This window comes from Chiloscyllium punctatum, chromosome 26 (genome assembly GCF_047496795.1).
Source record: "Chiloscyllium punctatum isolate Juve2018m chromosome 26, sChiPun1.3, whole genome shotgun sequence".
Classification (NCBI taxonomy): domain Eukaryota; kingdom Metazoa; phylum Chordata; class Chondrichthyes; order Orectolobiformes; family Hemiscylliidae; genus Chiloscyllium; species Chiloscyllium punctatum.
The window spans coordinates 68606187-68633575 of record NC_092764.1 but is presented as its reverse complement, the minus strand read 5'-3'; the positions used below and the strand labels follow the sequence as shown (position 1 = coordinate 68633575).

The following is a 27389-nucleotide window of genomic DNA, read 5'->3' as shown; positions in this document are numbered from 1 at the left end:
ATACAGGCGAGATGGGTTAAGCCATGGTTAAAAATAAACACTGTGGGGTTACAGGGATGGGAGGAAGTGGCTCTGGGTGAGGTGCTATTCAGAGGGTCGGTGGTGACTTGATGGTCTGAAAGGCCTCTTTCTGCATTGTAGGACTCTATGATTGAATAAATGCCTGTCCAGTGATACACACATCCTATGTAAAATAAGCTTTGGAACCACAGATTCTATTAGACAATCTGATAACCAAGCAGAGCCGAGAGTATTGTGCTGGAAAAGCAGAGCAGGTCAGGCAGTATCCGAGGAGCAGGAGAAGTGATGATTCAGGCAAGAACCCTTCATCAGGAATGAGGCTTGTGAGCTGAGAGGGTGGAGAGAGAAATGGGAGGGGGGTGTGGGACTGGGGGGAAGGTAGCTGAGAGTGCGATAGGTGGATGGAGGTGGGGATAAAGGTGATAGGTCAGAGGGGAGAGTGGAGTGGATAGTTGGGAAGGAAGATTGACAGATGGGGCAGGTCATGAGGATGGTGCTGAGCTGGAAGGTTGGAACTGGGGTAAGGTAGGGGGAGGGGAAGTGAGGAAACTGGTGAAATCCACATTGAAGCCCTGGGGTTGGAGGGTCCCAAGGTGTCAGGTGGTTAGGGTGTGGCGAAGGAAGAAGCCCAGTACCTGCATGTCCTTGGCGGAGTGGGAGGGGGAGTTGAAGTGTTCGGCCGCGGGGCTGTGAGGTTGGCGGGGTGTGTGGACCTGACAAGACAGAAGGTGGATAGGGGTGGGGAGGGAAATATATCTCTGGTGGTGGGGTCCATTTATAGGTGGCGGAAATGGTGGAGGATGATGCGATGTACATGGAGGTTGGTGCAGTGGAAGGTGAAATTCCACCACAGAACACACCAGATGGCCTCCTTCTTCAAAGGCCTCAATTTCCCCTCCCATGTGATCGATGATGCCTTTCAGTGCCCCTCATCCACTTTCTGAACCTCCGCCCTTGAACCTCACCCCTCCAACTGCAACAAGGACAGAACGCCCCAGTCCTCACCATCCACCCCACCAACCTCCGGATACATCATATCGTCCTCTGCCATTTCCGCCACCTACAAACGGACCCCACTGCCAGAGATATATTTCCCTCCTCACCCCTATCTGCTTTCCATAAAGACCATTCCCTCTGCGATTCTCTTGTCAGGTCCACACCCCCTAGCAACCCACTCTCCCCTGTCAGTACCTTCCCCTCCCACCACAGGAATTGCAAAACCTGTGCCCACACCTCCCCCCTCACCACCGTCCAAGACCCCAAAGGAGCCTTCCAAATCCACCACAGTTTTACCTGCACTTCCACACATGTCATTTACTGTATGCATTTCTCCTGATGCGGTCTCCTCTACATTAGGGAGACAGGACACCTACTCGCAGAGCGCTTCAGGGAACATCTCCGGGATACCCACACCAACCAATCCCACCACCCTGTGGCTGAACACTTCAACTCCCCCTGCCACTCAGCCAAGGACATGCAGATCCTGGGCCTCCTCCACTGCCACACACTCACCACCCAACACCTGGAGGAAGAACAGCTCATCTTCCACCTCAGGACCCTCCGATCCCATGGCATCAATGTGGATTTCACCAGTTTCCTCATTTCCCCTCCCTTCGGATTATCCCAGTTCCAACCTTCCAACTCGGCACCGCCCTCATGACCTGTCCTACCTTACCATCTTCCTTCCCAGCTATCTGCTTCACCCTCCTCTCTGACCTATTACCATTACCCCCACCCCCTCAGTTGCACTCTCAGTTACCTTACCCCCAGCCCACCCCACTCCCATTTCTCTGTCCACCCCTCAGCTCACGAGCCTCATTCCTGATAGAACATAGAACATAGAACATAGAACAATACAGCACAGAACAGGCCCTTCGGCCCACGATGTTGTGCCGAACTTCTATCCTAGATTAAGCACCCATCCATGTACCTATCCAAATGCCGCTTAAAGGTCGCCAATGAATCTGACTCTACCACTCCCACGGGCAGCGCATTCCATGCCCCCACCACTCTCTGGGTAAAGAACCCACCCCTGACATCTCCCCTATACCTTCCACCCTTCACCTTGAATTTATGTCCCCTTGTAACACTCTGTTGTACCCGGGGAAAAAGTTTCTGACTGTCTACTCTATCTATTCCTCTGATCATCTTATAAACCTCTATCAAGTCACCCCTCATCCTTCGCCGTTCCAACGAGAAAAGGCCGAGAACTCTCAACCTATCCTCGTACGACCTACTCTCCATTCCAGGCAACATCCTGGTAAATCTTCTCTGCACCCTCTCCAAAGCTTCCACATCTTTCCTAAAGTGAGGCGACCAGAACTGCACACAGTACTCCAAATGTGGCCTAACCAAAGTCCTGTACAGCTGCAACATCACCTCACGACTCTTGAATTCAATCCCTCTGCTAATGAACGATAATACTCCATAGGCCTTCTTACAAACTCTATCCACCTGAGTGGCAACCTTCAAAGATCTATGTACATAGACCCCAAGATCCCTCTGTTCCTCCACCTGACCAAGAACCCTACCATTAACCCTGTATTCCGCATTCTTATTTGTTCTTCCAAAATGGACAACCTCACACTTGGCAGGGTTGAACTCCATCTGCCACTCCTCAGCCCAGCTCTGCATCATATCTAAGTCCCTCTGCAGCCGACAACAGCCCTCCTCACTGTCCACAACTCCCCCTATCTTTGTATCATCTGCAAATTTACTGACCCACCCTTCGACTCCCTCATCTAAGTCATTAATAAAAATTACAAACAGCAGAGGACCCAGAACTGATCCCTGCGGAACTCCACTTGTAACTGGACTCCATGCTGAATATTTACCATCTACCACCACTCTCTGACTTCGACCGGTTAGCCAGTTTTCTATCCAATTGGCCAAATTTCCCTCTATCCCATGCCTCCTGACTTTCCGCATAAGCCTACCATGGGGAACCTTATCAAATGCCTTACTAAAATCCATGTACACTACATCCACTGCTCTACCCTCATCCACATGCTTGGTCACCTCCTCGAAGAATTCAATAAGACTTGTAAGGCAAGACCTACCCTTCACAAATCCGTGCTGGCTGTCCCTAATCAAGCAGTGTCTTTCCAGATACTCGTAAATCCTATCCCTCAGTACCCTTTCCATTACTTTGCCTACCACAGAAGTAAGACTAACTGGCCTGTAATTCCCGGGGTTATCCCTATTCCCTTTTTTGAACAGGGGCACAACATTCGCTACTCTCCAGTCCCCTGGTACCACCCCAGTTGCCAGGGCTCTTGTCCGAAATGTCGATTGTCCTGCTCCTCGGATGCTGCCTGACCTGGTGTGCTTTTCCAGCATCATACTCTTGACTCTGACCTCCAGCATCCACAGTCCTCACTTTCTCTCTGATAACCAAGCAGCTTCTTTCGCACTCAAACATTCGGGGAACTTCCATAATCTGTGTTCAGCAGCTTTTACAGTAAATGAGACACTGTTTCTACATCACACTGACAGAGTAAATGGGCCAATGTAGTACAGTCTCTGTTAGATAATAACACCAGCTCAGAACCTTTTCAAACCGGAGAGCTAGACATCCTGGTCGATGGGGTTGCTGGCTCCTTCACTCTTGACCTTGGGGAGCCACGAGATAGGTGAGGATAGGCAGGGGGAAAGCAGCTGGAGAATGTTGAGGCCTGACCCTCTGAGAGGCCTGTGGGCCTACACAGCAGAATGAAGCCAATCTGAAGGGCCAACTCCCATATAAAGAGGCGGCATGATTCTGAGAGATATGTTCATCACTTTGGGTAGGGAGGGCAGCAAAAAATGAATAATGATTTACTGTCATTTGTACTCTACAATGTACAACACAGTAAAATACGACAAAAAGCTTCAACTGTTGCCACAATCAGGCACTATCTTGCATATTTTATGAAGGAAAAAAAAGACAATGTTGAAAGATAAGGCGAGCACTGGATGATGATGCCAGGTATTGGGTTAGTGGAACCATCGCTTTCCTCTGACCCAAAGACTCTGTGTCCCATAAATCAGTCAGTTGTGAAGGAGTTGCCAGAATTGATCATTAGGATTAGGGAGATTAAACAGCTGCTTGCATATGATTGGAGAGTGTCAGCACGACATGGTGGTAATCTGGTGGTACAGATTTTGTAGTGTGTGACAGAGAAAATGATTACAGTGAATCCTGTGTTTCCTGAGAGGTGGTAAACAGTGTTCCTCAGGGATTTGTCAGAGAACCTGAACTTTTCACAGTGAATATTATTAATAATAATTGTTTGGGAGGGATGGAGTGTTGTGTATCCATGTGACACTAATTTCAGACTGTTATCTTTTGCTGCGACATGCGTTGAATGCATGGTCCTGTCACCAATGACCCTTTTGTTCATTTGGTTCCAGATGATGGTAAGTTGTCCTTGGACGAATTTCGGGCCTTTTTCTCAGATGGCACCCTCAATGAAGAAGAACTGGAAAACCTCTTTCATACAATAGACTCCGACAACACCAAGTAAGGCAATCTTTTCCTTGTGTATCTGACTATTCCTCTTGGGTCTCTGTAACATAAACTGAAAAATGTGTTGCTGGAAAAGCGCAGCAGGTCAGGCAGCATCAAAGGAGCAGGAGAATCGATGTTTCGGGCATAGCCTTTTTTCAGGAATGAGGAGGGTGTGCCAAGCAGGCTAAGATAAAAGGTAGGGAGGAGGGATTTGAGGGAGGGGTGTTGGGATTGCGATAGGTGGAAGGAGGTTAAAGTGAGGGTAATAGGCCGGAGAGCGGTTGGGGGTGTAGAGGTCGGGAAGAAGATTGCAGGTCAAGAAGGCGGTGCTGAGTCTGAGGGGTGGGACTGAGAAAGGTGGGGGGAGGGGAAATGAGGAAGGTGGAGAAATCTGCATTCATCCCTTGTGGTTGGAGGGTCCCTAAGCGGAAGATAAGGCGCTCTTCCTCCAGCCGTCGTGTTGCTATGGTCTGGCGATGGAGGAGGCCAAGGACCTACATGTCCTTGGCGGAGTGGGAGGGGGAGTTAAAGTGTTCCACCACGGGGTGGTTGGGTTGGGTGGTGCGGGTGTCCCAGAGGTGTTCTCTGAAACGTTCCGCAAGTAGGCAGCCTGTCTCCCCAATGTATAGGAGGCCACATCGGGTGCAGCGGATGCAGTAAATGATGTGTGTGGAGGTGCAGGTGAACTTGTGACGGATATGGAAGGATCCCTTGGGACCTTGGAGGGAAGTGAGGGGGGGAGGTGGGGGGCAAGTTTTGCATTTCTTGCGGTTGCAGGGAAATGTGTTGGGAGTGGAGGTTGGGTTGGTAGGGGGTGTGAACCTGATGACGGAGTCGCAGAGGGAGTGGTCTTTCCGGAACACTGATAGGGGAGGGGAGGGAAATATATCCCTGGTGGTGGAGTCTGTTTGGAGGTGGCGGAAATGATGAAGGATGATACGATGTATCTGGAGGTTGGTGGGGTGGTGGGTGAGGACCAGTGGGGTTCTGTCCTGGTGGCGATTGGAGGGGTGGGGTTCAAGGGCGGAGGAGCAGGAAGTGGGGGCGATGTGGTGGAGGGCATCGTCAACTACGTCTGGGGGGAAATTGCGGTCTTTGAAGAAGGAGGCCATCTGGGTTGTTCAGTATTGGAATTGGTCCTCCTGGGAGCAGATGCGGTGGAGGCGAAGGAATTGGGAATATGGGATGGCGTTTTTACAGGGGACAGGGTGAGAGGAGGTGTAATCAGCTACACTGGCACCAGCCCCCACTTTTTCCTCCACTACATCGATGACAGTATCGACGCTACCTCGTGCTCCCACGAGGAGGTTGAACAGTTCATCCACTTTACTAACACCTTCCACCCCGACCTCAAATTTACCTGGACTGTCTCAGACCCCTCCCTCCCCTTCCTAGATCTCTCCATTTCTATCTTGGACGACTGACTCAACACGGACGTTTATTATAAACCGACTGACTCCCACAGCTACCTAGATTACACCTTTTCCCACCTTGCCCCCTGTAAAAATGCCATCCCATGTTCCCAATTCCTTCGCCTCCGCTGCATCTGCTCCCAGGAGGATCAATTCCAATACCGAACAACCCAGATGGCCTCCTTCTTCAAAGACCGCGGTTTCCCCTTAGACGTGATCGACGATGGTCTCCACCGCATCTCCTCCACTTCCCGCTCCTCCGCCCTTGAACCCCGCCCCTCCAATCGCCACAAGGACAGAACACCACTGGTCCTCACCTTCCAGCCCACCAACCTCCAGATACGTCGTATCATCCTTCATCATTTCCGCCACCTCCAAGCAGACCCCACCACCTGGGATATATTTCCCTCCCCTCCCCTATCAGCGTTCTGGAAAGACCACTCCCTCCGCGACTCCCTCGTCAGGTCCACACCCCCCACCAACCCAATCTCCACTCCCGGCACCTTCCCCTGCTACCACAAGAAATGCAAAACTTGCCCCCACACCTCCCCCCTTACTTCCCTCCAAGGCCCCAAGGGATCCTTCCATATCTGTCACAAATTCACCTGCACCTCCACACACATCATTTACTGCATCCGCTGCGCCCGATGTGGCCTCCTATACATTGGGGAGACAGGCTGCCTACTTGCGGAACGTTTCAGAGAACACCTCTGGGACACCCACACCAACCAACCCAACCACCCCGTGGTGGAACACTTTAACTCCCCCTCCCACTCCGCCAAGGACTTGTAGGTCCTTGGCCACCTCCATCGCCAGACCATGGCAACACGACACCTGGAGGAAGAGCGCCTCATCTTCCGCTTAGGAACCCTCCAACCACAAGGGATGAATCCAGATTTCTCCACCTTCCTCATTTCCCCTCCCCCCACCTTTCTCAGTCCCACCCCTCAGACTCAGCACCGCCTTCTTGACCTGCAATCTTCTTCCCGACCTCTACACCCCCAACCGCTCTCCGGCCTATTACCCTCACCTTAACCTCCTTCCACCTATCGCAATCCCAACACCCCTCCCTCAAATCCCTCCTCCCTACCTTTTATCTTAGCCTGCTTGGCACACTCTCCTCATTCCTGAAGAAGGGCTTATTCCCGAAAGGTCGATTCTCCTGCTCCTTTGATGCTGCCTGACCTGCTGCGCTTTTCCAGCAACATTTTCAGCACTGATCTCCAGCGTCTGCAGTCCTCACTTTCTCCTCTCTGTAACATAAAGACTATTCAGCCATAGTTTCAGCCTGTGCAGGAGATAAATGTGTCACCCATCCTGCTTTTGGATAGGCTTTTTCGGAACTTCATTAAGGGCGCAAACTAATAAGGATAAGGTACATGGTTGGTGGCAACATGTGTTTGGAGATCCCAAAACAGGAGGATCAAGGTTAAACTGAAATGACAGCCTCAGATTGGACTTTGTCAATGATTAGTTTTCAAGATATCCATGCTAATGATCAATTTAGTGTAGGGCATTTGAAAATAGAGATTGTGTATTGCCAGTTTAATGTGGACACCTTATCAGTCGACTGAGCCAATATGGCAGCAGCCAAATGCTTCTGGAAGTGACGTGAAGCACATTCAATAACAAATTTGAAAAGAGGAGCAGATAAATATTTAAAATAAAAAGGAAAACAATGGCAGAGTTATGGGGAAGAGCAGGGCAGTGGGAATAATCGCATAGTTCTTTCAAAGAGGCACATAGTGGGGTGACAGAGCCAATCCCTGAATTACTGGAAAAGATATTGAAAATTTTTTTTTACATTTGAATTCTACTATTGAGCTCCAACCGGTGTTTAATTGCCCACCCTGTTCTCCCAGTCCTTTGATATAAAGTATAGATGACCCAGTGTGACACACATTAGCGTGACTGCATTGGGGAGCTCAATGTAATTGAGTCTGTTCGCAGTATTTATTGGGCTGTCCTCACTCAGTGTCACGCTCTATTCTGCAAGTAGTGTTTACTTTATGAACTGTGAAAGATTGGGGTCAGGTAAAAGCATTATTTAAGCAATATTCTGTGTTGTTGTGGGTGCTGTGCTTGTCTGAAAATTAACTGCTGAGTCTCTATGTGGAGCCAATGTGACCAGCAGTTAACTCTATTGATGGTCTTACAGAAAAAATTGTTTCAGAATCAATTCACTGACCCTGTTCTGTTATAGTTTTCGTTTTTGGGTGAGGCAGCTGTGGAGTCCCTCTGATGATGTATAATTAAGGGGGCAAATCCAGGCCAGTGGGCAGTACAGTTGGGAGGACTGATTCGATTGAAACCTTGCCTCATCCCGTTGTCAATGACGGTGGACAATTACACAACTCACTGGAGGAGGAGGCTCCACAAATATCCCCATCCTCAATGATAGAAGAACCCAGGGCAAAAGATAAGGCCGAAGCATTTGCAGCAACCTTCAGCCAGAAATGCCAAATGGATGATCCATCTTGGCCTCTCCCAGTGGTCCCCAGCATTACAGATACCAGTCTGCAGCCATTTTGATTCATTCTGCGTGATATTTAGAAAAGTTGGAGGCGCTGAATACTGCAATGGGGCCTGACAACATTCCACAACAGTACTGAAGAGTTGCAGGATTGTCTGCCAATGATTGCATAATGTTCACCATTCATGACTCCTCAAATACTGAAGCAGTTCATGTCAATATGCAATAAGATCTGGACAATATAATGATACAGGGTAGGCCAGTTAGGACTGAGGTGAGGACAAATTCCTTCACTCCAAGCATTCTCTCCTACAGAAAGCTGTGAAGGCCAAGACACCAAGGGTGGCACGGTGGCTCAGTGGTCGGCACTGTGGCCTCACAGCGCCAGCGACCTGGGTTTGATTCCAGCCTCAGTCTGTGTGGAGTTTGCACATTCTCCCCGTGTCTGTGTGGGTTTCCTCCGGATGCTCCACTTTCCTCCCACAATCCAAAGATGTGCAAGTTAGGCTAAACTGCCCATGGTGTTCAGGGATAGTGTAGGTTAGTTGCATTCGTCATGGGTAAATATAGGATAATAGGGTAGAGGAATGGGTCTAGGTGGGTTAGTTTCAGAGGGTCAGTGTGGACCTGTTGGGCTGAAGGGCCTGTTTCCACACTCTATGATTCTATGAAATAGAGAATTTGCTACAAGCTAAAATTAACAATGGGAATGGGGAGAATGTGGAAGTCTGGCACTAAGATAGAGGATCATACTGAATGGCACAAAGGTCTCGTTGCACTAAATGACCCACCTTTGGTCCAGTTTTCTATATTTCTAAACGTTGGCTGTGAAACACTTTGGGACATATTGGGTTGGGGGAAGTTGGTTTCCAGTTGCAGACTCACCCGCTGAGTTTTGGAGGTTGGTAACTGATTTGTGATGTGGGGAATTGAGTGGAAAGCCGAGCAACTGAGTTCTCCATGGCAGATGTAAGTATCTGTTTGTCATGGACCCAGAGACTGTGAGCTCAAACGCCGCCCCCTTCCCCAGGTGCTAGAGCTCTGCTTATAAACCAGACATGACAGATGGGGAGAGGATCTCACTGATACTGAGCCAGGATTATATTGTTCCGAATTCAGAACCTTCCCCAGCCCCTGATATACCTGAGCCAGGACCATCTGTGTCCATAGCCTGCTGGAGATCAAGGCAGTGAGTTCCTCCAATGCATAGCTGTACACTGGAATCCGCAGTCACATCCAACCTGGGCTCATGTTGTGTACACAGCTATGGCTGGCTTTGAGAGAGTTATGCTCTGTGTCCGGTGCACATCTTGCAAGTAACCTGTACAGCGGTCCACAGAGGTGACCTGTTATGTCACCCTGACTTGCCATTCAGACCATCCACACTGCAATCCCAGCTCAGCTCAGACTCCATCAACATAGGCTCTGCCACACAGACTGATTTCGAGGAGATCAGCAGGGCATGGATTTACAGAATGCAAGTGCACAAAATGGATCAGAGATCCCAATGAGAGCTGCTTTTACAATTATCCTCAATGGTGAAAGAAAAGTGGAATGCTAAAGCTGGTAGCTGAGATGATTGGACAGTGAAGCAAGAACTTTATGGGGAGCTTGTTGTACAATGATAGTGTCCGTATCTCTGAGGTGGGAGACCTGGAGTAAAACCCCACCTACTCCAGAGGTACGTCATAACACTTCTGAACAGGTTGATTCAAACATACTGTATCTAGCCCCGTGCTATCCCTGTCCTCGAAGGGTTTGATAAGGACAGTGTAGAGGAAGCTTTACTCTGTCTCAAACCCAGTGCAGTACCTGTTCTGGGAGAGTAGAAAGAGCTTTACTACCAGTTTGAAAGAGTAGTGGGATCTTTACACCTGTGCTGCCCCTGTCCTGACAGAGGATAGATTTGTTCTTGCAGGTTTCCTCATCCCTGTGCAGTCCCTTGCCTTGTTTGTGTTGATCTTGTCTCAGTCCCTCTTGCTCTCTGTCTGTCTCTTATTCTGTGGATCATATGGGGTCTCTTTTCTCCCATTTCTCTGAAATCACATCCTGATTTTGTCATGGTTTGATCTCACTGTCTTACCGATGGCTGTTGTACTAAAATTGACACTGACCAGGTACAAAGGCTCCCATGCATAAAGTTGCTGTGAGTTACAGTCAGTTTCACACAAGTAAGATTGCAACTAAAATGCCTTGTCCTCTTTGCATCATTGATTTGCTGCACACCTGCTCTTACCACGCGACGTAACAATACAGATCATCAGAACACAGCCTGTGAAGCGTGAAACCAGTTAGCCCTTTGAACAGTAACTACGTCCACATATTTTAATCTTCAATCTCCCCCAGAGTGAGCTTCACAGAACAGAATGACGTGTTCTCGTTTCACAATCTTTGATTGTTTCATAACACCAGGTTATAGTCCAACCGGTTTAATTGGAACCTGGTGTTACGTGATTTTTAACTTTGTACACCCCAGTTCAACACCAACCTCTCCAAATTTTGACTGTTTCACACTGCTTACAGCCAATACCTTTGAAGTATTGTCATTGTAATGCTGCAAATGCGGCTGCTAATTTGTGCACAGCTAGGCTCCCGTAAACAGCAATTCTCTCAGCTCCTAATCATGTTGTGATTTTGATTCAGGGTTAAGTATTGACCAGGACTTGGGGACATCTCCCCTACAGCTTCCCTGCCCAGTTTCTTGCAGTGAGTTGACAGTGAGGAAACACGACCTCGATATGACGTGTCAAGCAAAAAAGACAGTGCCGTTGACAGTTCAGCACTCCCTCAGTGTAGCACTGGGAAGGTCACCCAGCTCTTGTGCCTCAGCCATTGTTGTGGAACTCGAGGACAGAAGTTGACAGTCGCATTGGGATTGAGAATGTTTACCCATTGGATCAAGGATTGTGAATTTGGACTTCATGACTCATCCTGGAATTGAGGCCAGGAGGAGGAGAAGGAGCTGTGTCCCAGATGTGTATTGGAAGTGAAGGCTACTGCTGTCTTCATGGTGTCTTAATGTCGTGGGACTATGCTGGGGCTGCTTGACAGTCCACTGTGGGCACCTTTAGCCCGTTGACTGTAAGTAACCAGACCAGACAGTTACAGTTTGCAGCATCAGGCTCGATCCAAGTTTTAGGCCTCATTGTTTAACCTGAATGGTATAGCTCCAAATTTAAGATTAGAGTGGTGCTGGAAAAGCACAGCAGGTCAGGCAGCATCCGAGGAGCAGAATTCCTGTATTCCTGCTCCTCGGATGCTGCCTGACCTGCTGTGCTTTTCCAGCACCACTCTAATCTTGACTCTGATCTCCAGCATCTGTAGTCCTCACTTTTGCCTAGCTCCAAATTCTCCTAGTTATGGAAAATAATCCACTCCCTGACAGATACAAGGTCATTTGAAGTTCCCCTTTAAAACCCAGGATGATTTTTCTGGAGAAAATCATGTTAGCATGCAGTACAGCAACCTATTGCTTAAAATAGCATTGTTGCTATGGCAACCACTTGAGAGACACTGAACATATTAATACATACTGCTGGATGGTCGTGCTGTAGTTGCCAACTTGACCTGTTTTATCGGTTGGTTGAACTTTCCCCATAAGAATAGGGTGGATAGGAGGAAGGAAAGATTAGAAAATAAGGAAGGAATGGGCCCGTTGGTGACTGACTGCAATCTTTTACTTTGGTATTGGAGTCAAAAGTCAGATTCTAATATTCTGTCACATCAAACTGAAAGTAATCTTGCTGGTCTGTCGTTGCGTTGAAGTAATAAATGTATTTCTCTCTCCTTGTCTGTCTTTCTATCTCCCTTTTTGTTTGCTGCAGTCATGTGGATACTAAGGAGCTTTGTGGTAAGTCAGAGAATCCATCTCTCCCACTGTTAGGGTAGCAGCTTAATCAGGACCAAAGGGCCTCTATCTAGTGATGGTCAATGTATGTTCACAGCAAAGACCTGAATTCAGACACCCAACCTGCTGCTGTAAATGTGTGAGCTTTGTCTCCTTCTATTGGCCATACTGCTCAACTAGAGAGAATCCACAACACCCAAGGCCTTTAGGAAAACCACGGGTGCCATAACATGCCTCGATCTTGCTGGCCACGTCAGCTGCAGTGTTGGTGAAGGTGATGTCAGTCTGGGAGAGGCTTCTTTCTAACAGCAGAGACTGGGTGACACACGCCCACTACTGGGCCCCGATGTACCTTACCCCCTGTGCCAGTGCCAGGCCTGCCCACTCACCTTTGAAATTAGGTTGGCATCCCTCGCCGGTCAGAAATACTGTTTCTTTGAACTACATTTGATGTGTCACTGAATTGTGCTAGCTTTATAATTGGCACTGAGCTGCACATTAAACCGCGACATTGACCTTCCATTGTTGAGTGGACTCCTGAAATTGGCACGACACTTCCAAAACTGAGCTCAGACAGCAGGCAGTATCTGCGAGGCTTGGGATTCAGAGCTGGAGCTGGAGAGAGCGCAGTCTCCTCTATTCTCAGTCACACCATTCTCCCTGAAGCATTGAGGTCGACAGATGTATTGGAGTCTGCTCAGAAGTCAATTTGAAAGTTTATTTAAATGTTGCCCTCTGCAGTTTTGATTTTAAAAACCTGTTTCATGGAATTTACGAAATTGTCTTGTCCACATCCATATCAGTCATTGAATCATAGACTAATGACAGCCTGTTCTCACTGCAGGCACAGCCTCAGGGTAATAAGTCGTCTATCCTGGGGATTACATTGACTTGTGCAGACATAAATGAGCTGGTTAATATTTTTTACAGGGCAGAAGCAGACCTAAAAGGTCTCGGCTGGTGTTCCTACTTCTGTTAACTTAGTTCATCAAAATATCGATCGACCAACTCTGCCTCAAGCACTGTTCATGCTTCATTTTTAATGCATCATTACTATTCACATCAACTTTCCTTTGTTGTCGGTAGTTCTACATTCTCACATTCTCACATTCTCAGCAGGGAGAGAAGTTTCTCGTGAAATTTATCCTGAATTCCCCACTGGATTTAATAGTGATTTGCTGATGTTATGCTCCTAGTTCTATTTCTGTTCGCAAGTGGAAACATCCATGCCTTTCCTGTCAAACCCTTTGCAAATCTGGAAGTCCTCAAGATCACTCCTCAATCATCATTTTTCGAGAGAAAAGCCAGTTCAATCTTTCCCCATAGCTATAATCTCCCCATCCTGTTATCACTCTCGTAATCTCCTCCCTTTCCCAATGTCTCTATGTTCATGTTTCTAATATAGACACTAGAATGTTCACCGTATTCTGAATGTGTCCTTACCAAGGTCTGAGGCAGGGCTAATGTAACATATTTGGTTTCCAATTGCATCCCTTCCGATTATGATAGCACACACACACACAGACACTCACACACACAGACACACACACACACAGACACGCACACACACACACAAAGACACACACACAAAGACACACTCAAATACTGGCATATGTACAGGTACTGATATATACAGACACTGATACAGACACACACATACTCTGCACACACAGACAAACACACACTCACACTCAAATACTGGCATACACACAGACACACATATACACACTCACACATGCGCGGAAACACAGACAGACAGACACAGGCTCAGATGCAGACACAGACACATACTCATTCACAGATACACATACTCAAGCACAGACAGACACAAGAATACACAAGTACAGCCAACCGCATTCAGACATAGACAAAAACAAGAGCACAGATACAGACATACACTCAGACACAGGTAAATGCAGACACACAGTTGGATGTAGACGCACATAACGGATATACATGCATGTACGAGCTGTTGGTTTATTCTGGTTCTTGCATTGTATTTTCGCAAAGTGATGAGGATTTTATTAGAATCACAGTAAGACAGCTTTCAGGAATGGAGGCGAGAGAGAATCCCAGTCAGAATCTTCTATCACGTCCTCTTTCAGAGCTGCTCGTGCACCTGCTCCCAGCTACTCAATACCTTCAGTTAAAAATAAAAACTGACAGCAAAATGTCACTAAACATTGTGACCAATATTAACATCAGCGCTCATCTGACTGCACCCAATAACTAACCTCACTCCCACATGCAGACAAAAACACCATGGATTCTGATGTGCATATATGGACAGACACAGACAAAAGCAAACGCACAGACACTGATATAAATAAAATCACACACAGAGGCAGACACACACACAAACAAAGCACACATAGACAAATATGTACACATACGCATAGCTCAAACACACACAGACATAGACGTAAAGAGGCACTGACACACAAACATACGTATCTGCACACACAGGTCAGACACTCTCATATGGATGAGACAGAGACAGGCGAACATACAAACACTCAGATAGGCAGAGACTAGCACACAGACATACATACACACAAAAACACACTGGCACACATACAGAGGCACAGACATACACTGACAGACGCACACAAAGACACACACACATGACACAGAGGCAGTCTGACATACAGACACAGACCCAAGCCACTCACACTCAAATACAGACATGCACACATCAAAACTTTGCTCATTAAATGCAGAGTTTGAGTTCAATCACTATCCACTTACATAAGGTTACCCTGAACTGAATTATTTTGTCTGCTTTAATCACAGAGACTCAATGGTCAAAGTCACTGACACCCCCACCACACAAGCTCACAGATCCCAAACCGAACACAGTGAGCCCGGCCACTTATAGACCTCTAGACCCTCTCACTGATACCCATTCTGCCGTCTTTCTGAATCTTCTAGCCCCCTCACCCCCATTTACATGTATACCCAGTTACACCTCCAACCCCCTCCTCGACCTCTCTATCCCCAAGTCAGTGGTCCCTCCAGTTCACCTCACTCAACCCCTGGAATCAGTGATCACAAACACAAGTGAGGGTGAAATCTGCCTGTTCTCAGTAAAGCACAGGGAACAGGAACCCACATCCTCGACAAGACCTTTACTGCAGTTCCATTATGCTCTTTGCTTTCTTACACATTCAAAGATGCCTCTCTGAACAAGATCAAAAAATGCGTGAGTGAGTGAGAAGGGCAGAGTGACAGTTCAACAGAGAGCGAGGGAGTAAACAGATTGGATTCTGAGAGATTGGGCTATATGTCTTTAGTTGTGTTGAACTGTGTGGCACAAGAGAAAGGAGAAGGAGCCAAACTGTAGCTTCCAGGGAGGATCGGGACACAAAGGGCAGGGCAGACATTGGAGCAGGTGGATTGGGATCTGGGATATGTAAAGTTAGATGGGCCTGTGTGTCGGGGAGTGGGGCTGCTGGCCTATCAGTCAAGGTGAAGGAAATGAGGACACTTTAAGGCCATGTCAGTGTTATGTGCTTGGATATTGGGTCCATCTCAGTGTGGTCGAAGCCAGTCCTTACAGGGCTTTAGGTTCATCTGCAATAACTACCCTCAGGGACTAAGATCCCAGACTGTCTGGAGGACCTGCTAAACCTGAGTGTTTAGTCATGTCCCATTGTGTGGTAAGGACAAAGTCTAAAAATGTGCAGATTAGACCATGCTAAATTGCCCATAGTGTCCAGGGATGTGCAAGCTTGCTGGATTAGCCAAGAGAAATGCAGGATTACCTGGATGGAAGGAGGGGATATGTCTGGTTGGGATGCTGTTTGGAGGGTCAGTATGGACTCGATGGGCTGAATGGTCTACTTCCACACTATCGGGATTCTATGATAACACGAAAGATTGACCGAGAAAAAAAAACCCCACAACATTGTTTCCTCCATAGTGAAGGAAACGTCTTGAACTCCCCTGTAACCATCAATGCATGCCAACCAGGAGGTGTGCCAGTACAACTCACTTGTTATTAGTCTCAGGCAGTAATGTAATCACTCATGATTAAATTGCAACCAATCGAATAATTACAAGTGAGATTGAAATTTGCAACAACCTTCGTTCTGCCTTTGTGTCCACAATATTTCTTATGTTCTTGACAATGGAGTTGGGCAGAAAGGTAGTGGCTGTGAGGAGGAGTCACCTCGTTTGTTCATAGTCCACCCCCTACCTGCTGCATTGCCAGCAGACAGTGAGGTCCACAGATGACAGACTTCCCCAAGCATTGCTGAGGAAGGATTTATTTTGTCAAAGTGTCACTCACCGGGACAATTGTCAAGAATGTTATTTCATGGGGAAAATCAAAACTGGATGAGAGGGGAGAGCTAGTTGGTTGGCAAGTGGTCCCTAATAGCACATCCCAGATGGCCTCCTTCTTCTAAGATCTCAATTTCCCCTCCCACATGGTCGATGATGCCCTCCAGCGCATTTCCTCCACTTCCCGGACCTCCACGCTTGAACCCAAACCTTCCCAACGCAACAAGGACAGAACCCCCGATATTCACCTTCCAGCCCACCCACTTCCATATACATTGCATCATCCTCCGCCACTTCCACCACCTACAAACAGACCCAATCACTAGGGATATATTTCTCTCCCCACCCCTACCAGCATTCCGGAGAGAGCATTCCCTCCACGACTCCTATGTCAGATCCATGCACACCCACTCCCCGCCTCCCACCAGCCATACCCCACTCCTGGCACCTTCCCTTACCGCCCGCAGGAAGTGCAAAACCTGCGCCCACCCTCCCCCTCATCCAATGCCCCGAAGGATCCTTCAACATCAGACAGAAATTTACCTATACCTCCACCAATGTCATCTACTGTATCTGTTACATCCGATGTGGTCTCCTCTACACCGGGGAGACAGGATGCCAACTTGCAGATCATTTCAGAGAACATCTCTGGGACACCCGCACTAACCAACCCCACCGCCCCGTGGCTGAACACTTTAGCTCCCCCTCCTACTCCACCAAGAACGTACAGGTCCTGGGCCTCCTCCATCACCAAACCCTTACCACATGATGCCTGGGCAAAGAACACCTCACGTTCTGCCTTGGGACACTGCAACCACATGGGATTAAAGTGGATTTCACCATATTCCTCATTTCCCCTCCCCCTACATTATCCCAGTCCCAAGCCTCCAACTCAGCACTGCCCTCTTGCCCTGTCCTTCACCTTTCCCATCTATCTGCTCCACCCTCCTCTCCAACCTATCACCTTCTTCCCCACCTTCATCTACCTATCGCATCCCGAGCTACCTTCTCCCAACTCCACACCCCCTCCCATTTATCTCTCAGCCCCCCCAGCCCACTAGCCTCATTCGTGATGCAGGGCCCGAAATGTCGATTGTCCTGCTCTTCGGATGCTGCCTGACCTGCTGTGCTTTTCCAGCACCACACTCTTGACTCCCCTTTAATAGTGTTCATCCAAATGGTCCTGATGAGTGTGATATGACACGTTTTGACAAAATTGTGTTGTTTTCCAGCAATTCTCAAGTTCTCTGTCTCCCTAAGATCCAAATTGGCCACTGGCATTTCGAATTTGAATTCCAGTCAGACAAGCAGAGTGAGAGGGAATCATGGAAGTGGGGCAGAGTTCCAATTACATAAGGAATAGTATATCATTGACAGGATTCAGCTCAGTGACACAGTACCGTGTAGGAGTGAGGCACACAGCACAGAGTGAGAATGGGATGCAGTATTGTCCAGGCTGTGGGCCTAGTCCATCATTGCTCTATGTGTTATTCATGTACAGTAGATTTGTGGAAGGTTCACTCTGAAGGAAAGGAATTCTAATTTAGCCCCAGAGCCCAAGGAATGAAGGGTAAGTTGGAGAGTGAAAGGTGGCATGAAGCATAGCCAATAACTGGGCCACAGCTGACCAAACCAAGGAAGGTTTGTCCCTGCATTAGCACAAACAAGGTATTGTGGCTGTTCGAGACTGAAAAAAAAAATGTTGCCTCATCTCCTGATGGCTCCTCTATGTTGTATTATCGTGACCCTCTCCCTCCATTCAGTACTTGCAGTTCCCACCTCAGCCAGTAGGATTGTTGTTGTGTCAATGCTGCATGTGCTGCCATTGACCTTGAACTCATCACCCTTCGTGCCAACCCCAATCGAGATTGAATGTTGCCAGCGATTAATTGGCCGAGCCCTTGGAAATCCAGCAAGACATGCCAGAGGCTTATGGGTGAAGTTGCAGCAGGGAACTGAAAAACATAAAAATGTAGAAAATAGCAGCAGGAGTAGACCATTCGGCCCTTCAGTCATTCAATTGGATCATGGCTGATCATTCAACTCACTACCCTTTTCACGTTTCTTTCCCCTTTGATTCCTTTAACCCTAAGAATGATGTCTAACTCTTTCTTGGAAACATTCAATATTTTGGCCTCAACCACTTCCTGTGGCAGAGAATTCCACAGGTTGCCCACTGACTGGGAGAAGAAATTTCTCCTCACCTCAATCCTAAGTGGCCAACCAAATATCCTTGGAATCCTGGTCTATGTCAGCGCACTGCTAGGTGACCTCAGCCCCAGCAGTGGTAGGGAGTTACATTGACTTCACTCCCTGGAAATGTGGTGGAGGCAGGATTAATTGAGGCATTCAAAAGGGACACTGGTTGGTTATTTGGTGAGTAATAGTGTGCAGGGACATGGGGAATAAGCAGGAACTTAACACGAGGTAATGGAACCACACCCCCCCCCAACCCCCTTACTGCAGACATGATGATCTGAATGGCTTCCTTCTGAACCATTACAATTCTTTGATTGCACAAGGAGAAAATAAAAGCAGAAGCATTTGGAACGATGCTCCTGTTTGGAAGTTGTCTCATATACCTGGAAATGGAACAGTGATTCACACCAGGACCCCCCATTTTCAAGTTCTTAGGCTGGGGCCATTTTCCCTGGAGCATCAAAGGCTGAGGGGTGACCTTATGGAAGTTTTATAAAATCATGAGGGTCATAGAGAAGGTGAATAGCCAGGGTCTTTTTGCCAGGGCAGAGGAGTCCAAAATTAGAGGGCATAGGTTTAAGATGAGAGGGGAAAGATTTAAAAGGGACCTGAGGGGCAACGTTTTCACACAGAGGGTGGTGCGTGCACAGAATGTGCTGCCAGAAGATATGGCGGAGGCTGGTACAATTGCAACATTTAAAAAACATCTGGATAGGTACATGAATAGAAAGAGTTTAGAGGGATATGGGCCAAATGCAGGAAAGTGGGACGAGTTCTGTTTAAGGACCTGGTCGGCATGGACGAGTTCAACCAAAGAGTCTGGTCCCGTGCTACATGAGCCAACGACTCTTCTTCTGGTATTTTACAGTTTTTCGTTCCCCCTCAATCAGCTCGGATTTTCCAAACCTGATACCCATTCTCAGCCCCTTCTGTGAGTAACCATGTGTGTGCTAACAGAGGACAAGAAGACCCCCCCCCCACGCCCCCGTGAAGTGCACCCTCATGTCAGCCGTCGCATTAAAACATTAGAAAATGTTGGAGAAACACAGCAGGTCTGTCAGGACCTGTGTCGAGAGAAACAGAAGTAATGTTTCAGAGGGATGGCCTTCCATTACAACTCCGTGTTGGCAAATAACTCAAGGGCACTTCATTTCTGAGGCCATTCAATCTTTGTTCTGGTGAGTGAGAGGGCCTCTGGTATCCCAGGGATGGTCAGCACCCTTCGGTGAAGAATAGCAGAACACCACTTGTGAATGATTGCTCAATGACATGCTCAGTTACTGGAGTGAGGACCAGACCAAACCATTAATGCCTGTTCTGCTCTCCCTCCCTCTAGATTACTTTGCCTCACACATGGGAGATTATGAGGATGTGCTTGCCTGTTTGGAGACCCTGAACCTTTCAATTCTGAAAGCAATGGACTACACCAAGAAGGTGAGGTGTGTGTCTGCCTGCCTCTGTGTGTGTGTGTGTGTCTGTATGTGTGTGTCTGTGTGTGCGCGTGTGTGTGTGTGTGTGTGTGTGTATGTGTGCGTATGTGCGTGCCTGTGCCTGTGTGTGTGTGTCTGTGAGTATGTGTCTATCTGTGTGTGTGTCGGTATGTGTGTGTCTGTGTATGTGTCTGTGTGTGTCTGTATGTGTGTGTCTGTGTGTGTGTGTGTGTGTGTGCCTGTGTCTGTGTGTATGTTTGTGTCTGTGTGTGTGTGTGTGTGTGTGTGTCCGTGTATGTGTGTGCGTCTGTGTGTGTCTGTGTCTGTGTGTGTGCCTGTGTGTTTGTGTGTCTGTGTCTGTGTGTGTGCGTGTCTATGTGTTTGTGTCTGTGTGTGTGCCTGTGTATGTATGTGTGTGTATATATGTGTGTGTCTGTGTCTGTGTGTTTGTGTGTCTGTGTCTGTGTGTGTGTCTGTGTGTGTGTCTGTGTGTGTGTTTGTGTGTGTCTGTGTCTGTATTTGTGAGTGTCTGTGTCTGTGTATGTGTCTGTGTGTATGTGTGTGTGTGTGTGTGTATGTTTGTGTGTCTGTGTTATGTGTCTGTTTGTTTCTGTGTGTGTGTATTTGTGAGTGTATGTCTGTATGTGTGAGTGTGTGTGTCTGTGTGCATGTGTGTGTGTGTGTGCGTGTGTGTCTGTGTGCGTGTATGTGTGTGTGTCTGTGTGTGTGTGACTGCGTGTATATGTGTGTGTGTGTCTGTGTGTATGTGTCTGTGTGTATCTGTGTGTGTGTGTCTGTGTGTATGTGTATGTGTCTGTGTGTATCTGTGTGTGTGTTTGTGTCTGTGTGTGTGTGCGTGTGTGTGTATTTGTGTGTGTGTATGTGTGTGTCTGTCTGTGTATTTGTGTATCTGTGTGTGTATGTGTGTGTTTGTGTGTGTGTCTGTGTGTGCGTGTGTGTGTGTATTTGTGTGTGTGTGTCTGTGTATTTGTGTATCTGTGTGTGTGTCTGTGTGTAGTGTGTGTCTGTGTGTATGTGTGTGTCTTAGAGTCATAGAGATATACAGCATGGAAACAGACCCTTCGGTCCAACCTGTTCATGCCGACCAGATATGCCAACCCAATCCAGTCCCACCTGCCAGCACCCGGCCCATATCCCTCCAAACCCTTCCTATTCATATAACCATCCAAATGCCTCTTAAATGTTGCAATTGTACCAGCCTCCACCACTTCCTCAGGTAGCTCATTCCATACACGTACCACCCTCTGCATGAAAAAGTTACCCCTTTGGTCTCTCTTATATCTTTCCCCTCTCACCCTAAACCTATGCCCTCTAGTTCTGGACTCCCCGACCCCAGGGAAAAGATTTTGCCTATTTGCCCTATCCATGCCCCTCATAATTTTATAAACCTCCATAAGGTCACCCCTCAAGCCTCCGACGCTTCAGGGAAAACAGCCCCAGCCTGTTCAGCCTCTCCCTGTATCTCAAATCCTCCAACCCTGGCAACATCCTTGTAAATCTTTTCTGAACCCTTTCTAGATTCACAACATCTTTCCGATAGGAAGGAGACCAGAATTGCACGCAATATTCCAGCAGCTGTATGTGTGTGTATTTGTGTGTGTCCATGTGTGTGTTGGGATGTATATCTGGCTCTGGGGAGTACTTCATACTTGAGATTAGAGACCATTGGTGAGTGACTGTTGTTCATTGGGGCCGCAGGAATACAGGCGGCTTAGTGTAACATCTGTAAGGAAAACAAAATACTACAGATGCCAGAAATGAAACAAACACAGAAAGTGCCGGAGGAACTCAGCTGGTCTGACTGATCTGTGGAGGGAGGAGGGGGATTGACGTTTTTAGCCCAATATGAATCCCCTTTAGTTCTAAGAAGAGTCATCGGACTCAAAACGTCAACTCTGTTTTCCCTCCACAAATGCTGCCAGGACCTGCTGAAGTTTTGTGTTTGAAGCACATTTCATGATTAGTGCATCATGACCTTACTTTGTCGCCTGCTTGAAAAACCACAGGAAAATGGGAAGTTAAACTGGAACACTAACGCTAGCATTGGTTCGTATGGGTGTACATTGTTTCGGATGTTGCTGGTGGAGATGAGACTGGCGTTTACATTTCCCCTTCAATTTCTTTATCTGTTTCTATCCACTTCTTTCTCCTTTCCTCTCTCTCTCTCTCTCTCTATATATATAATATATATATTTATATATATCTGCCTATTTGTCACTGCCTCCCACAATATCTCTCTTTCTATCTCTCTCCCTTCTCTCTGTCTGTATACCTGTCCATCTGTCACTATCTATGACTGTACCTCCTTTTCTGTCAATCTCACCTTCTTTCTAGCCATTTGTCTTTCTCTGTCACCCTTTCCCACTGTGTCCCATTCCCCTTTCTCTGTCTCTCTCTTTTGATGCTGCGCTTTTCCAGCAACACATTTTTCAGTTCTGATCTCCAGCATCTGCAGTCCTCACTTTCTCCCGGTCTGTCTTTCTTGTCTATCTGAATCTGTTTTGCTGTTTCTCTCAGTGTCTGAGACTCTGTTGTCTCGGTTTCACTCCCCCTGCCCACCTCCCTCCCTCTCTTTAGCAGTGGTGAGTTGGTTGTGGAGTGGAGGTCGGGAACTAACAGTGCCTTGTTTATTTGGAAACAGCCAGACTGACTGAGTCACTGAAGCAGCAACCTGGGCCACAGTTGGGACCAGGAGCACACACAGGAGCCCCCTGTGTGGATTTTCAAAGATGTGACTTCCACGATAATCTTTGAACGTTACTCCCCACCTCAGTGCTGTCCATTTGATAGTTGATCCATCTTTGATCATAATCAGAGCTCTGTAAACCTGTCACCAGAGAGGCAGGGTCAGGGGTCAAGCACTAACCAGCTGACCAGAAGCCTCCCTTAATATTTGATGGTGAATACTCCTCAAGACTTTACAGGAGCTCAAACATGACCATTTCCATTGAGGTGTGGTTAGTTGAGTAACTTTAACCCTTATCACTACGTATGGGACTCAGAGACTGGGAAGCCTTTAAATGGAAATGAAGTCCCAGCCCCTTCATAAAAGGGTCTTACTGACCATTTTGATTACTGAGCTCTTTTCTTTTGGTCGTCGGGAGCAGCGAAGTGGTCACTCAGTCTCAGAAATAGGGATTTCCCTTCCTCTTCCCATCCCTCTGGGCACAGGGCAAGTGGGCATCAGAGCTGAAAATGTGTTGCTGGAAAAGCACAGCAGGTCAGGCAGCATCCAAGGAACAGGAGAATCGACGTTTCGGGCATATGCCCTTCTTCAGGAATGTGGGCATCAGTGCCCAGGAAAGAGACTGGCATTTCAGATTCCATTGATGGCTGGTGGAGTAGGTGCTTCATGGGACTAGGCTTCTTGCTCGCTTTGGAAAATTGGCTGCGGGAGAACCTCGGAGCCATCCTAATGAATCAAAAATGAGTAAATCAGAGGCTTGTAATCTGCAGCAAACCAGCCATCATCCACATGAAGGAATCTCTGGGTTAATGATAAGGCACCGTCTCTCAGGCTGCCTTCTGTGCTGCTCCATGTTAACGTTAGTGAATTATCACAATCTTCAACGAAGGAAGCAATGCAGTAATGAGCTGGAAGGAAAGGGACACACCACCCTGGGATCAATGGAGGATTTCTGACTCAAACAGGTTTTCATTCCATGTGCTCCAATGATTGACGTCAAAGTGCTTTGTCAGTTAGAGTCCACTTCAGTGATACGAATCAGATCGTGGAGCCCAGCCTCAGGGGAACCTACCACCGGATGGTGGGGTGTGAGGGAGAGCAGCTGAGTGAGGGTCTGTTTGTGTGGAGTGAGGGTCTGTTTGTGTGGAGTGAGGGTCTGTTTGTGTAAAGTTAGGGTTATTTCACATGGAGAGTAAGGAATCAGTTTGGAGTGAGGGTCAGTTTCTGTGGACTGAGGGTCAGGTTGTGTGGAGAGAGGGTCAGTTTGGAGTGAGGGTCAGTTTCTGTGGACTGAGGGTCAGGTTGTGTGGAGAGAGGGTCAGTTTGGAGTGAGGGTCAGTTTGTGTGGAGTGAGGGTCAGTATGTGTGGCGAGTGAGGGTCAGTTTGGAGTGCGGGTCAGTTTAGAGTCAGGATCAGTTTGTGTGGACTAAGTATCAGTTTTCACAGACTGAGCGACAGTTTGTGTGGAGTAAGGTTTTCATTCAGAACGAGGGTCAGTTTGTGTGGAGTGAGAGATTTTTTTTCAGAGGGAGGGTCAGCTTTGCTGCTGAGAGAGATTTTCTTGCCGCCTTCACTCTGAAAGCTGAGTTGATGGGACAATCATTGAGCTAACAAAGATTCATTTTTTTAACATTTCCAGATCCCAGTGAGCCTGCAGTGATATTGGTTCAGCCTTTACCACTTGATCTTACTCAGCCTCTGATGAATGCGTTAACAAGAGAATGTAACTTCATTAGACCTAATTCATTACTCAGAATTTTGTAAATGGGCGCTGCTTAGTAGGTTAATCCCACTGCCACCAGCTAACGTCGAGTTGACCTGGATATCTCAGTCTCACTGCCTGTCTTAAAGTGACACCACTCCTGCACAGTCTGATCTGTTGCTTGAGTTAGAGTTAGTTGGAGCCCCTCTCCCCTCTCAGGAGAATGTCGAATATTTCATGGCATTAATTCGTAGCAGAGTAAAGGAGTTCTTTTTGATCTTCAAAGTAATATGTACCCCATCAAGCAGACAATATGTTCATGATGATGTTGCTATATATGGGACACCAGTCAGCACTCTGCGTCCTATATTACAACAGTGATTACATTTTAACAGTACTTCACAGAAGTGCATTACCATATCGACCAGCAGGATGCAGTACTGTTTCTGCGCAGTTGTTCATTTCTGTTTCTTTGAAATGAAGTTAATCAAATCTACCACTGCCACCATATCATATTAACAATAAGAATCTAATAACCAATTATTCATCAGAGACTGATTAACCTTTTGGGTTAGTTTATTCAAAATGTTAAAGCACACAGTAGGTTATAAAGCAGACTTTACAGCAAGTCAACTGGTTTCTGTGTGTGCACAACTTGCAAACGAACTGGCAGGCAAAATCACAACATTGTTTACACACACAGCACATGGAGTCCTTCAAGGGTAACCCATCAAGACAAGATACACATACAGCAGGAGAAGCAGAGCCCATTGAAAACATAACTGGATATCAATAATATGCTTGATTTCACTATACTCTGTCAGTGCAGCTGAGGATGTGAAGGAAGGTGAATTTGATTTCACAGTCCAGTCGAAACAGCATATTTCAGGAAATTTTGCAGAATTTGAGACTTCAGTTGAGTGGAATTCATGTCAGTTTTTGCAGGTTTTGAGAAGATTTGTAGTTCAGGTCGAGGTTCGCTCAATGAGCTGGGAGGTTCATTTCCAGGCATTTCATCACCCTACTAGGTAATATCTTCAGTGGGCTTCAGGCGAAGCAGTGTACATGATTCCTGCTTTCTATTTATATGTTTGGGTTTCTTTGGGTTGATGATATGACAGGAAATTTCCACAGGAAATAACATCACCAACTTTTCCAGTGCCCTGCTTTTCAATGCAGTGTTTGTGGGGGCTACCTGTGGTCTCAACATCCCATGACCAGGAACTAAACAAGCTCCTGTTTTACACTCTCTTACAGTGTGGAAACAGGCCCTTTGGCCCAACAAGTCCACACAGACCCGCCGAAGCGCAACCCACCCATACCCCTATATCTACCCCTTACCTAACACTAGGGGCAATTTAGCATGGCCAATTCACCTGACCTGCACATCTTTGGACTGTGGGAGGAAACCGGAGCACCCGGAGGAAACCCACGCAGACACGGAGAGAACGTGCAAACTCCACACAGTCAGTCGCCTGAGGCGGGAATCGAACCCAGGTCTCTGGCGCTGTGAGGCAGCAGTGCTAACCACTGTGCCACCGTGCCGCCACTGGAAAGCCACACCTGGTAGACTGCTGGGGAATGAGGAACAGGAATGAGCTGTGCTGGACACTCCCCCCACCCCCCCATCACCACCTCCCCCCACTCCCTCAGAGTTCAACAGCCTGCTCCTTTTTCAGTAAAGTAGAAGACTTGTGATGGAGGATATCTAATAGACTTGGAGCCAAATCTGTGTTGCATTTTGGTAGGATAAATCAGGGCAAGACTTAAACAGTTAATAGTAGGGCCCTGAGGGGTGCTGCCGAACAAATAGACCTTCGCGTGCAAGTTCGTAGTTCCTTGAATGTGGAGTCACAGTTGACAGGATAATAAAGTAGGCGTTTGCTACACTTTATTGGTCAGTGCATTGAGTATATGGGTTCGGATGTCATGTTGTGGCTGTACAGGACATTGGTTAGGCAACTTTTCAAATACTGCTGCTAATTCCGGTCTCCCTGCTACAGGAAAGACATTGTTAAACTTGAAAGGGTGCAGAAAAGGATATTGCTGGGGTTGGAGGGTTTGAGCTATCAGGAGAGACTGATTTGGCTGGGGCTGTTTTCCCCGGAGCGCCGGAGGCTGAGGGGTGACTTTATAGAAGTTTGTAAAATCATGAGGAGCATGGATAGGGTGAATAGCTAAGGTTTTTTTTCCCCAGGATAGAGGAATTCAAAACTAGCAGGGATAAGTCTATGCTGAGAGGTGAAAGATGTAAAATGGACTGAAGAGGCAACCGATTCACGCAGAGGGTGGTACATGTATGGAATGAGCTGCCAGAGGAAGTGGTGGAGGCTGGTACAATAACAATATTCAAAAGGCTTCTGGATGGGTATGTGAATAGGAAGGGTTTAGAGGTAAATGGACCAAATGCTGGCAAATGGGACGAGATTAATTTAGAGTCGAGAGTGTGGTGCTGGAAAAGCACAGCAGGTCAGGCAGCATCCCAGGAACTGGAGAATCGATGTTTCGGGCATAAGCCCTTTGTCAGGACTTCGTCAGGACTGATGAAGGGTTCATGTCCGAAACGCCAATTCTCCTGTTCCTCAGATGCTGCCTGACCTGCTGTGCTTTTCCAGCACCACACTCTCGACTCTGATCTCAGGCATCTGCAGTCCTCCCTTTCTCCGAGATTAATTTAGGATATCTGATCAGCATGGACGAGTTGGACTGATGGGCCTGTTCCCATGGCACACAGCTCTATGACTCGGTTAAAGTCAGTGCCTTCAGGCAAAATATGGAGTCAAATTGAAACCAAAAAAGGGAAACGTGTACATTTCTGTCAGAC

The 27389-nt window shown here is 47.5% G+C and overlaps 1 protein-coding gene across 3 annotated transcripts in view; it reads left to right on the top strand.

Moving 5' to 3' along the window:
• necab2 (N-terminal EF-hand calcium binding protein 2) overlaps positions 1-27389 on the top strand; it is a 279429-nt gene that overhangs the window by 174193 nt on the left and 77847 nt on the right. For all 3 annotated transcript variants that reach the window (XM_072547576.1, XM_072547575.1, XM_072547577.1), the window contains 3 exons: positions 4414-4522; positions 12220-12245; positions 20062-20159. In XM_072547576.1, coding sequence (XP_072403677.1) covers positions 4414-4522; positions 12220-12245; positions 20062-20159 — 233 coding nt within the window. The remainder of the gene's footprint in view (positions 1-4413; positions 4523-12219; positions 12246-20061; positions 20160-27389) is intronic.